The sequence below is a fragment of the Leptopilina heterotoma genome, unplaced genomic scaffold (genome assembly GCF_015476425.1).
Source record: "Leptopilina heterotoma isolate Lh14 unplaced genomic scaffold, ASM1547642v1 Lhet_32, whole genome shotgun sequence".
NCBI lineage: Eukaryota > Metazoa > Arthropoda > Insecta > Hymenoptera > Figitidae > Leptopilina > Leptopilina heterotoma.
The window spans coordinates 1408960-1422930 of record NW_025111017.1 but is presented as its reverse complement, the minus strand read 5'-3'; the positions used below and the strand labels follow the sequence as shown (position 1 = coordinate 1422930).

Sequence of the window (13971 nt, the reverse complement as noted above, 5' to 3'; positions counted from 1 at the left end):
TTTTAAAAAACAATTGAATTGTTTTGAAGGATTCATTAAAACTTTGTTGAAAATAGTTGAATTTTTGCATAAAATTTTATTATTTTTAAAAATAACTGAATTCTTTTGAAGAAGAATTTTATTATTTATGATAATAATTGAATACTTTCGAAGAATTGTATTCAAATTTTTGAAAATATAAACATTTAAAATCGAAAAACTGAGTTCAAAATATCGTAGAGCACGTAAATCTTAACAGATTTTTATCTTCTTTTTTTTTAAACACTCGGCATTAAATTCCCAAAAATTTTTTTCGGGAATATAAAGATAAGAGTCCAAGATATGTTATGTATAAATTTCATTATTGAAATTATTATTCAAAATTAAAATTTTTTTTCTACAATTATGTTTATTTAAAAAAGTGCATATTAATTAATTAACAAAAAAATGAATAAAACTTTTAATGTATCATGATGAGCGATAACGAAAAGTTTAAAATTTCTAGAGATATGCCCGTATAAATTGTTTGCATTTTTTTCCAAACTTTTAACTTTTATGAATATTTTTGTTTAATCTTTTCAAGTGGAAACCAAACGTTGGGATGTATGGACCTCTAAACTTACATGTGAACCTCAATGACTATTCTCATCATACTTATTCCTGCACAGAACCCGAGATAACGGAATTACACAACTTTACATTTTCGTTAGTACATTTTTTAATATTACATTTTTATTATTTATAGGGTAAGTGACCCAATTTCCGAATTCTGATACATCAAGAAAATTCCATGTTTTCAATGGATATTTAAATAATTAAATAAAAATATAATTGCAAATAATATTTACCTAATTACAGGGCTCGGATTGTGCGACTTTTTCGACTTTTCTAAGGAAATGTGACTTTTTTCGACTTTTTTTGTGAAAAAATGCGACTAATCGACTTTTTTCAAATTTTTCAATTACTTTTCGACTTAAATTGTAAATGGCAGAAATCTTTTTTTGTAAACAATATTGTTCACAAAATCATTCTTCTCTTTAGGGAAAAAAAACATAACATGTTATCTCGTTTCTTAATATTTTTGTAGGAAATTCTCAATTTTCATAAGGAAACAATTTGCATCATTTCTATTTCTTAATTACAATTGCTTTAATAAAATTTTAAGTTTTTTTAAAAATTAATGAAAAAAAATGTTTATAAATTCGATTTGTCAATTAGAAAATGAAACTTTTAAAATTTTTAGAAAATTGAAGGAAAAAGTTTTAGTCAAAAAAATGATCTGTTACATTTATTTACAAATTTCTTTCAAATTTTTCGAAAACATCAATAACTTCTTTTTTAAGTAAATATTTCATTATTATTTTTCCATAGGAAATAAAATTCTTCAAAAGATTCAAATTCAAACCTTTTTGAAATTAAACAACTTATAAAAAATTGTTATAAAACATGAAGTAATCGATCACTCCGAGTCTTCGACTCGGAGCAATCGATGTCTTCATGTTTTATTACAATTAAAGATGACCGAGTGATAAAATCATTATTTTATCTTATAAGACTTTATAAAAAAAAATTTTTAATTATTTTTTATGAAAGTAATTGAATTATTGAGAAGAAATTTATAAAACATTAGTAAGTAATTAAATTTTGCAGAATAATTTTGATATTTACAAAGATAATTGAAATTTTGAGGAGAATTTTAAAAAAATTTCGAAAATATGAATTTCTGCGAAGAATTTTTTTACTTTTGAAGATAATTGAATTTTGCAAAGAATTTTATCAGAATTTTTGAAAATAATTAAATTTCCAGGATGAATTTTATTATTTATGAAGATAAATAAAATTTCGACGAGGAATTTAAAAAAAAAATTGAAAATAATAGAATTTCTAGGATGAATCTTTTTATTTATAAAGATAATTGAAATTTGGACAAGAATTTTATTATTATTTTTACAAATAATTAAATTTCAGAGAAGAATTTTATTATTTATAAAAATAATTGAAATTTTGAACAGATTTCTTTAAAAATGTTTAAAAGTAATTGAATTTTGCAGAAGAATTTTCTTATTTTTGAAGATAATTGAATTTTGTAAAGAATTTTATCGAGAAAATTTGAATTTAAAAAAAATTTTTGAATATAATTGAATTTCTGCGAAGAATTTTATTACTTATGAAAATAATTGAATTTCAGAGAAGAATTTTATTATTTATAAAGATAATTGAAATTTTGACAAGAATTTTATTAATTTTTTTTTTAAATAATTGAATTTAGGAGAAGAATTTTATTATTTATAAAAATATTTTACAGTTTAAAGAGAATTTAAAAAAAAATGTTAAAAATACCTAATTAAAATTTTGCTTTGAATTTTATTAAATTTTATTCCGGATTGTTTGATATTAAAGTATGTGTTGTCGAGAAATGTGATTTTTTTACAATTTTGACAATTTCGTGTTTCCTTTTTTCTAAAATTTAATGCGACTTTTTTCGACTTTTTTGCAAATTTTATGCGACTTTTCGTGACTTTTGTTGTGAATTTATGCGACGAAAGCAACTTTTTTTGATTCTTAAAGTCGATCCGAGCCATGTAATTAGAAGGACTTTAAAATTGACTCTATTTTGCAGTTAACATTTTTGATATTGCTCGATTATTGCGTAAAAATTCCTGAAGTAGGCACTAATTTTTTAATGCAGCAATTTTTAAATTCTTTATTAATATAATTCTGTAGTATTTTCGAATCGAAAAGTAATCCTAAAGTTCATCTAAGAAATGTAAATTTTTATAGGAGTTACAGTTTGAATAATTTTTAAGCATGAATTTATTTTTAAAAAAATGTTTTCGTTCTATTTGATGGATTTTTATGCAACAAATGAACTTTGTGACTTATTCATATGTCTTGTGCCTGGTTACCTACTAAAAATTTTGAATATTAATTATTAAATAGTTGAAATAAAAATTAATTTATTCATATTTAATTAAGAATAAATTAGTTATAACATATTAATTGCAAAAAACTGAGATTTTAATAATTATAATTTTTATTTCAAGGCTGTTGTATGAATACATCGTTGAAAGTGAATACGTCAAAGTTAGTGATATTCTTTCCAAATGGAATGAAGCAAAAAGTTTAATTCCGGCCTCTGTCAGTGTTGTAAATATCGATATAGGTATGTGATAAATTTTTCCACAACTAATGTTCATATAGTGTTTATTATCTTGCGATATGATGATCGCATATCTAATGATATTAGATAGTTTCTGACCAAAACGAAGGTTATATTTAAATTTTTGATAACACATATTTAACTCTAGACAGTACAAGATATCTGGTTCGAATAAAGGACAAAAGGTCCAATCTAAAATATCCAAGAAAAAAATCCAAAGTACAAAAAGTCCAAAGTGAAAATGTCCAAAATGAAAAATGCATTCATGCGTATGAATACAGTTGAACCCGTCTATGTTTTGAAATAAATAAATTATAACTTTTATAATAATAAATTTTTTTTATAATTTTTCTCTGGGGCACTTTTGTACCTCAGTTGTACTGTTTAGGGTTAAAAAAAGTCTCCATTTTGCAGTTAATATCTTTGCGATAATCAGGGTTGCCACAGGTCAGGGAGATCAGGGAAAAGTCAGGGAAGTCAGGGATTTTTATTAAAAGTACTGAAAAAAATTAAATTTTTGAAATTCATAAGAAAATTCTGAATTTTTAGTGTCTTTTTGTTTGACTCGTCAACTATCAAACTACCACGAATTCTACTACAAAACCTACAAATTTTTTTCTATTTCTGACCAAATTTGATTTTTTAATATTTATTTAATTATTTCAAATGTTTTAATGCAATTATCTTGATAAATAACAAGATTATTCACAAAGATTCAATTATTTTTTAGAATTTAAAAAAATTCTTTGCAAAATTCAATTATTTTTATAAATAACAACATTTATCACAAGAATTCAATTATTTTCAAAAGTAATAAAATTCTTAGAAGAAATTCAATTATTTTTAAAAATTTTAACGAATATCTCGTCAAGAATTCAATTATCTTTATAAATAGCAAAATTTTTCGCCAAAAATTCAATTATTTTCAAAAAATTTAAATAAAATTCTATTCAAAAATTTCAATTATTTCTAAAAGTTTTTCGCATTTCAATAATTTTCAAATATTCACTATTTTCATAAAATTTATCAAAAAATTTAATTATTGAAAAAAATTTTTGATAAAATTCTACAAAAACATTCAATTATTTTCATAAATAATAAAATTTCATTTAGGAATTCAATTATTTTTACGACAAAATTTTAAGTATTTTTAATACAATTTAAAATAAATTTCTCGAAAAACGCAATTATTCTTAAAAGATTTATTAAAACCTGACGAAAGAATTCAAATTTAAGAAACATTCAATTATTCAATAAAATAATAAAATTCGTTGCAATGATTTAATTATTTTCATAAATAACTTTTGATTCGTCTCAGGAAATAAATTATTTTCAAAAAATTTTTAAGTAATTCTGCAAAAGAATTCAATTATCTTGTTAAACAACAAAATTCTCCCCATAAAATCAATTATTTAAAGGAATTTTAACAAAATTCTTTTCCAAAATTCAATTATTTTCATAAATATCAAAATTTATCACAAGAATTCAATTTTTTTGGAGAGTAATAAAATACTTTTTAGAAATTAAATTATTTACAAAACTTTTTTAAATTCTCGTTAAGAATTAAATTATCTTTATAAATAAATAGCGAAATTCTTCTCAAGAATTATAATTATTTTCAATAATTTTAATAAAATTCTTGGGATAAATTTATATTTTTTAAACAAAATTTAATAAAATCCTTTGCATGAATTCAATTATTTTCATAAATTATTATTTAAATTCTTCTCAGGAATTCGAGTATTTTTAATAATTTTAATAAAATTCTTCACAAAGTTTTCAATTATTTTCAAAAATTGTTATAAAATTCTTTAATATAATAAATTGCAGTAAAATTTTAATTAAATTCCTTAAAAGCAATTAATTATTTTCAAAAGTTTTTAATAAAATTCTTCGTAAAAATTAAATTTTAGTAAACATTCAATTATTGAAGAAATTATTTACTTTTGTATTTAAATAATTGAATTCTCATAGAATTTTCTAATAAAAATTGATTTAAAAATGAATTTCACTTGAAATAATATTAGATAATAATTGAATATTAAAAGCAATATAGCGTGAATTTTTATAAATAATTGAATTTTGAAAAGGTTTCAAATTCAATTCTTTAAAAAAATTTAAATTTTCGTTCTTTTAAATAATAATTGATCTAAAGAAGAATTTTAGTTAAAAATTCTATAGAAAATAATAATTGAATTGAAATGATGAAAATAATTTTGAAGAAGTACAATACTTATTCTTATATAAAATAATAATTTTATCCCTTGGTTATCGTTAATTATTATAAAAACATAAAGAAATCGGTTACTCCGAGTCGAAGACTCGAAGTGATTGACTTCTTCATGTTTATAATAATATTCTTATAAGTTATTAAATTTCAAAAGTTTTGAATTTGAAATTTTTGAAAATCTTAATTTAGTGGAAAAATAACAATGATTAAATAATTAAGATAAATAAAACAATTGTTTTCGAATAATTTTACAATAATTAAAGAAATTCGCAAATATTCGAACATTTTTTTTGAGTTTCTAATAATTTTTAGAGTCAATCAGAATATTCTTTAGTGTCAGGGAAAAAGTCCAAATTCTGTTTGGAAATAGGTAGCAACAATTTCAATTTTCTTGCATTTTAAGAATAATAATTCCACGAAAAATTTAATAAAAATTATTTATTTCAGTAAATATCGCATGAGTAGGAGGCTTTTTTAGTTTATAAACTAAATTATAATTCCAAATATGTTTCAGACACGTCTTTGTAAATTTTTTACTTTATTACAGAAATAATAGACTTTTTATTGGAATCTTCAAACATTGTGATGATTGGAGAATATATCTGCATCATACAAATGCTACCAACTGTTTATGATTTAATTAAAAGAGAAACAAATGGTGTTCTTGAAGTTGCATTGAGAAATGCACTGAACCCCGATGATCCGGATTTAGAAGGTATTTGAAATTTAATATTTAATTTACATTCAAACCTATTGCGTTTTAGTACACGTTTTAGTACACTATACACGAGGTTATGTTACAGGTAAAATATTAATAAAATTTTAGCTTATACCTATTCAAAGATAGTTTTTTATATTATTTGGTAGAATGATGTTATTTTTGCTAGTTTATTTATACAAACTTAATTAATTTTTTTTTTTTATTTTTATTTTATAATATAATAATAAAAAATAGAATTAATTTTACTTAGATTTCTTTAGTTTTCTCAAAGCATGTAAAAGATTTAATATTTTTTTAAACTTTATTTACAGGCGAAGATTATGACGGTTTGTTTAATCTAATAGAGCAAAACGACAACGCAAATACTCTTTTCATCGAACCAAAAATTCAAAATTTTGAAATGGAATATATGAAAAGCACTCCTTATTCTTCACAGGCAGATAATGATAAATATATATTTGGTAGAAATCCTGCAACTGAATCGGTCAAAGGCTATGACAAAAATTTCGATGATTTTATATTTAAAGAAGAGGAACCAGTCAGAGATCTCAATAAAAATATCGATGTTACTCAGTGCGAACAGGAATTTGTATGCGAAAAGTCTAATGGAATCTACAGTATTGAAAATGTTGAAAAAGATCTTAATAAAAGAGAAATTATAGACGAAGTAAGTCAAACTTTAAGGACTTATTTTGAGGACGTTGATCGAAAACTTCAACAGAAGAGAAAATGTGAGTCTAATTGTAAAGATTTATATTATAAAAATAATCTCAAAATAATAATATTTATAATAATAATAATAATTTTTAGCAGTTGATAGTTTATCAACAAAAATTGAGCTGGAAGAAAATGTTTCATATATGAATGATGCTCCCAAGAACATTAAAGCTGTTGATAATATTGATAAAGTGGTAAGTTATTTTTTTGGTTTAGTAAATTTTTTTTTTGCATATTTATATAAATGGACACTTGAAATTCAATTTATATTTTAAGTCATAACTCTAGTAGAATGCGGTTTCGCTTGAAAACCGAATTTTGAACAAATAAACATTCTAACATTTAGGAATTTTAAACAAGAAAACATTCGAACTTTTAGAAATTCAAACGAGTAAAGACGCGAAATTTTGGAAATTCTATTCTTAACCCTTTAAGGACCAAATGTACAAAAATTTTACCTGAAATTTGTCAGAAATTGTTGGTATGAAAACGGAGTGATAAAAATTTTTCAATATACATTTCTTAAAGCTCAGGAACCGCCCTTTCGAGTGATGCAATAAAAAATATTGTGAATTCATAAATAAACAAATTACATAATTACAATTATTTAATAAAAAAACACGATTTTTTAAAGATTTTTCTTTAGAAATCAAATTTTTTTATTATTTATAGCAAAGGAATACGTCTCAAAGGTATAAATATTGCCTCAAAAATATCCAACCTAAAATATAGTAATAAAACAAAATGGCGTTCAAAGTTGACTTCTTAATAAATAATATACAGCAAGTGCACATTTTTTTAAACATAATTGATTCAGTTAAAACTGGTTATTCGGAGGTTTCTGGGGTTGCTGATTACGAATATGATGGTAGTTTTCAAAAATTTAAAATGGCGAATCCAATATGGCGGACACTTTTTTCTAAACTTTTTCGGATTCACTTGAGTTTTGACAGTTCTTTTAAATTAAAGAAATAATAATAATATGATAATAACAAAAAAAAACAGTTATTATTATTATTATTATTATTATTATTATTATTATTATTAATAATATTAATATTAATACCAATATTACTATTATATTTCAAACGAATTATTCGAAATCAAAAACACGGTTTTATTGCTATAATTTTTAACCAAAGTAAGAATCCATGAATTTAAAAAATTCACTTATTAAGTACATAATATTAAATATTCTTGTTTATTATTATTCAAAAATTTTAATAAAATTTTTCGCAAGAATTTCATTATTCTCATAAATAATAATATTTTTCAAAGCAATTCAATTATTTTAATAAATATCTCGAAAGAATACAATTATTTTTAAAAATATTATCTAATTAAATTCAATTATTTTCAACAATTTTGATGAAATTCTTTTAAAAAAATCATTATTTTCAAAATTTTTAATAAAATATGTATCTTTAAAAATTCAATTATTTTAAAAAATTCAGATAAAATTCTTCGAAACAATTCAATTATTTTTATAAATTGTAAAATTTTTGGTAAGAATTCAATTATTATTTTTGTAAATATAAATAAAATTCTTCTGAGAAATTTACATATTTTCAATGCAATTGTAACTAAATTTCTAGGAAATAATTCAATTATATTCAAGATAATAATTTCAATAAAATTTCTCTAACAGGTTCAATTATTTTAAAAAATTGTAACAAAATTTTTCTATACAATTCAAATGTTCTGAAAATTTTTCAATAAAATTATTTGTAAATTTCAATTATTTTCAAAATTTTCAATTACAATTATTTTACATTATTTTTACGAAATTTAATGAAATTTTACAAAAAAAAATGTTATTATTTACAAAAATTCTACTAAAATTGTTTAAAAGAATTTAATTTTCTATGAATAATTTTATATATAATTTAACAAGAAAATTGTTAATTACAATTAATAATAAATACATTTATTTTAACAATCGATGTCTTCATGTTTTATAATAATTAAAGATGACCGAGTGATAAAATCATTATATTTTATATTATAAGACTTTGTAAAAAGAAATTTTTAATTATTTTTTATAAAAATATATGAATTATTGGGAACAAATTTATAAAACATTAGTAAGTAATTGAATTGTGCAGAAGAATTTTGATATTTACTAAGATAATTGAAATTTTGAGGAGAATTTAAAAAGAAATTAGAAAATAATTTTATTTCTGCCAAAAATTTTCTTACTTTTTGAAGATAATTGAATTTTGCAAAAAATTTTAACAGAACTTTTGAAAATAATTAAATTTCCAGGATGAATTTTATTATTTATGAAAATAATTAAAATTTTGACGAGAAATTTAAAAAAAAATTTAAAATAATTTAATTTCTAGGATGAATTTTATTATTTATAAAGATAATTGAAATTTTAACAAGAATTTTTAAAAAAATTTTGCAAATAATTGAATTTTAGAGAAGAATTTTATTACTCTCAAAGATCATTGAAATTTTAAACAGATGTTTTTAAAAATGTTTAAAAGTAATTGAATTTTGCAGAAGAATTTTGATATTTATAAAAATAATTGAAATTTTGAGGAGAATTGAAAAAAAAATTGAAAAATAATTTAATTTCTGCCAAGAATTTTCTTACTTTTTGAAGATAATTGAATTTTGCAAAGAATTTTAACAAAACTTTTGAAAATAATTAAATTTCCAGGATGAATTTCATTATTTATAAAGATAATTTAACCTTTGATAAGAATTTTATTTAAAATTTTTGCAAATAATTGAATTTCAGAGAAGAATTTTATTATTCACAAAGATAATTAAAATTTTAAACAGATTTTTTTTTTAAATGTTTAAAAGAAATTGAATTTTGCAGAAGAATTTTGATATTTATAAACATAATTGAAATTTTGAGGAGAATTTAAAAAAAAATTTTGAAAATAATTTCATTTCTGTAAAGAATTTTCTTACTTTTTAAGATAATTGAATTTTGCAAAGAATTTTATCAGAACTTTTGAAAATAATAAAATTTTTATGATGAATTTTATTATTTATAAAATTTTGAATATAATTGAATTTCTGCGAAGAATTTTATTACTTTTGAAAATAATTGAATTTTAGAGAAGAGTTTTATTAAATTTTCTTTTAAATAATTGAATTTCTGCGAAGAATTTTATTATTTATAAAAATAATTGACATTTTAAAGAGAATTTAAAAAAAAATGTTAATAATACATAATTAAAATTTTGCTATGAATTTTATTAAATTTTTTAAAATTTTATTCCGGATTGTTTGATATTAATGTATCTGTTGTCGAGAAATGTGATTTTTTGACAATTTTGTGTTTTCTTTTTGTCGTTTTTTTTATTTTTTCTAAGATTTAATGCGACTTTTTTTCGACTTTTTCGGAAATTTTATGCGACTTTTCGTGACTTTTGTTGTAAATTTATGCGACTAAAGCGACTTTTTTTGAGTCTTAAAGACGATCCGAGTCCTGTTCTTCATAAAATTCAATTACTTTCAAAATTTTCAAAAATTATTTTTAAAAAACTGCACTATTTTCAAGAATATTGAAATGAATTCTTCAAAACAATTCAATTATTTTAAAATATTTTAATAAAAATCTTGCTTACAATTAAATTATTTTCAAAACAATTTGAATTACATTTTCTCGAAGGAATTCAATTATTTAAAGAAATGTTGATAAAATTCTTGAAGTGGATTAAATTATTTTCAAATTTTTTGACAAATACTTTGCAAGAATTAAATGATTTTCAGTACATTAATTTAAAAATTTAAAACATTCAAAAAGTTAGGAATCAAAAGAGCAATAAATATATATATCTGTCCTTTTCTAACTCATGCTTTGCGTTCGGGAAGCAGTTGTGCTTAACCTTGAGAGGGCCGGGGTGACCACTATTTATTTTGTCTAATCTTTTTGTCGAATTGATTTTTTATTTAATTTTATTTATAATAAAAAACTACTAAAATTCGTGCAAATTTACCGGCCCTCCAAAGGTGAAGGCCAACGCAGAATGAACACGGTTACGGGTACGAGGCATTGGGAAGAAAAGGACGCAGACAACTTCTGTCATTTTCTTTTGCATTTTCTGTTCTCGTATCCGTATTCATTCTACGTTGGCCTTTAAGGGTGCGATCCCATGTGAGCAGAATACGTCGACCGAAAGCAGAAAATTATGAGAGTGAAAAGAACAACAATATCTACCTATCTCTTTTCCATTCATAATTTTCTGCTTTCGGTCGACGTATTCTGCTCACATGGGATCGCACCCTAAACCTTAACAAAACGCAACGCAAATGCTGCCATTGTAAAATCAGCCTATGCTTATGTTCCTTGGTGCTACCTTACAAAATATGAACGCACCTTAAAAGATTCAAGTGTGTTTTTAAAAAAGCAGGAAAGAAAAATTATAATAACACGTTAAACCAAAAAATTTATTCATTACTGGATTTATCTTCTAACAACACTCTTTATAAAAACAAAAATGTAATTCTTTTATATTTTACACTTGTATTGTTTATCAATTAAATCTCATTAATAGTTTATTATTTCAAAAAGTGCTTTGAAGGTTAGGTTTTAATGAAATATAAATACGATAAATAGTAAAATATGTCATTTAATTCAGTATTTAGTAATTATTATGAAAAACAAGATAATAATTATTACTCGTGACGTGATTTGTGATTCATAATAAGTGAATACGTGAGTTATCATTTCCCAACGGTGGTATATTGAGACTTTATTTTATAATATACAAAAACAATAGACATTTCCTGAATATAATTTTCTGTATTAGTTAAAAAAAATGACTTATTCTTATTTTTAATTTTTTGTTTATATATAAATTTGGCATTTAGAAAGTTTTCATTAATGTAGAATTTTAAATAAATTGTCATTTGGCTTTCTGTTGAATATTCTACTTATTTTATAAAAATTTAGAAAAAAATTATATCAATTACTCCTTTTTTTGTGTTTAAATTAAGTTGACTTAAATTTTAAGAAAACTAATTTTTTGTCGTAAAAACAAAAAACCATAGGTAATTTTCACTTATACTTTCCCTGTGTTTGTACAACATAACAGAGTTATTGAGAAATGTTTATAATAATATGAATTACATCAGGTATGTGGTGATTCATTAAAATTTTGCAACAAAAATGTTTTTTCAAACAAATATTTAGCTTTGTGTAAACACTGAAAAACTCTTCACTGAAAATGATTAAAATTTGTTCATAAAATATCAACCTGCTTATGACAGACGTAATCTATATATAAAAAAGTAAGAGAAGTGAGAAATTCATTATTTAATATATAATCTTTTCTGTATGCGGTCAAACCACGTGAACCAGGAATAAAATTTTTAAAGTTTTTTGTAAAAGTATAAACATTTATGAAAATCGATAGTTCATAACGAACTAAAGAAACGCTTTAAATCATTTTTCAAAATTTAAAATTTTTATAACTTTTTTTACAATAACAAATTTTTGCATCATTTTAAAAAAAAATTAATAAATAATAAGCTAATATTTCTGTTTATTTTTTGAGAATAAAAAATTATAATCAAATTCTTTAAAATGATTCAATTATTTTAAAAAAATATTCGAAATTCAATTATTTTCATAAATAATAAGATTTCCACAGGAATTCAATTAATTTAGAATAGCATTTTCGAAAAAAACTAATATTTAACAAAATTTTTATACAATTTTTCACAATATTTAATTCTTTGAAAACAATTGTTTTATTTATCATAATTATTCAATCATTATTATTTTTCCATTAAAATTGAGATTTTCAAAAATTTCATATTTAAATCTTAAAATTTAATAACTTATAAGAATATTATTATAAACATGAAGAAGTCAATTAGTAATCGATTTCTTCATGTTTTTATAAGAATTAACAACCCAGGGATAAAATTATTATTTTATATAAGAATATTGTTACTCTAACTTCTTCGAAATTATTTTCATCATTTAAATTCAATTATTATTTTCAAGAATTTTTAATTAAAATTTTCTTTAAATCAATTATTAGTTAAAAGTACGAAAAATTTAGATTTCCAAAGATTTGAATTTGAATCCTATCCAAAATTCAATTATGTATTTCTAAAAATCCATGCTATATTGGAAATTTTTACGAAGAATTTTATTAATAACTTTTGAAAATAATTAATTTCTTTTAAGGAATTTAATTAAAATTTTACTGAAATTTATTATATTAAAGAATTTTATGACAATTTTTGAAAATAATTGAAAACTTTTTGAAGAATTTTATAAAAATTTTTAAAAATACTCGAATTCCTGAGAAGAATAAATTTAAATAATAATTTATGAAAATAATTGAATTTATGCAAAGAATTTTATTAAATTTTGTTTAAATAATTGAAATTTTTCCCAAGAATTTTATTAAAATTTTTGAAAATATTTATAATTATTGAGAAGAATTTCGCTATTTATTTATAAAGATAATTTAATTCTTAACGAGAATTGAAAAAAGTTTTGAAAATAATTTAATTTTTGACAAGTATTTTATTACTTTTTAAAAGAATTGAATTCTTGTGAAGAATTTTTATACTTATGAAAATAATTGAATTTTGGAAAAGAATTTTATTAAAATTCCTTAAAATAATTGATTTTATGGGGAGAATTTTGTTGTTTATCAAGATAATTGAATTGTTTTTCACAATTATTTAAAATTTTTTGAAAATAATTGATTTTCTGCGATGAATTAAAAGTTATTCATGAAAATAATTGAATCATTGCAACGAATTTTATTATTTTATTGAATAATTGAATATTTCTTATATTTGAATTCTTTCGTCGGGTTTTAAAAAATTTTTTGAGATTAATTGCATTTTTCGAGAAATTTATTTAAAATTGGATTAAAAATATTTAAAATTCTGCGATGAAAATAATTGAATTCCTAAATGAAATTTTATTATTTATGAAAATAATTGAATCTTCGTAGAAACGTATCAAATATTTTTTCAATAATTAAATTTTTTGATCAATTTTATGAAAATAGTGAATATTTGAAAATTATTGAAATGCGAAAAACTTTTGAAAATAATTGAACTTTTGCAAAGATTTTTATAAATTTTTGAAAATAATTGAATTTTTGGCGTAAAATTTTGCTATTTATAAAGATAATTGAATTTTTGACGAGATATTCGTTAAAATTTGTA

The 13971-nt window shown here is 20.9% G+C and overlaps 1 protein-coding gene across 3 annotated transcripts in view; it reads left to right on the top strand.

The window, feature by feature from the left end:
- LOC122504838 overlaps window positions 1-13971 on the top strand; it is a 57356-nt gene that overhangs the window by 20075 nt on the left and 23310 nt on the right. For 2 of the 3 annotated variants that reach the window (XM_043616119.1, XM_043616117.1), the window contains exons 8-12: window positions 563-684; window positions 3024-3142; window positions 5917-6084; window positions 6402-6821; window positions 6901-7001. In XM_043616119.1, coding sequence (XP_043472054.1) covers window positions 563-684; window positions 3024-3142; window positions 5917-6084; window positions 6402-6821; window positions 6901-7001 — 930 coding nt within the window. The remainder of the gene's footprint in view (window positions 1-562; window positions 685-3023; window positions 3143-5916; window positions 6085-6401; window positions 6822-6900; window positions 7002-13971) is intronic. The other variant, XM_043616118.1, reaches the window with a different exon arrangement.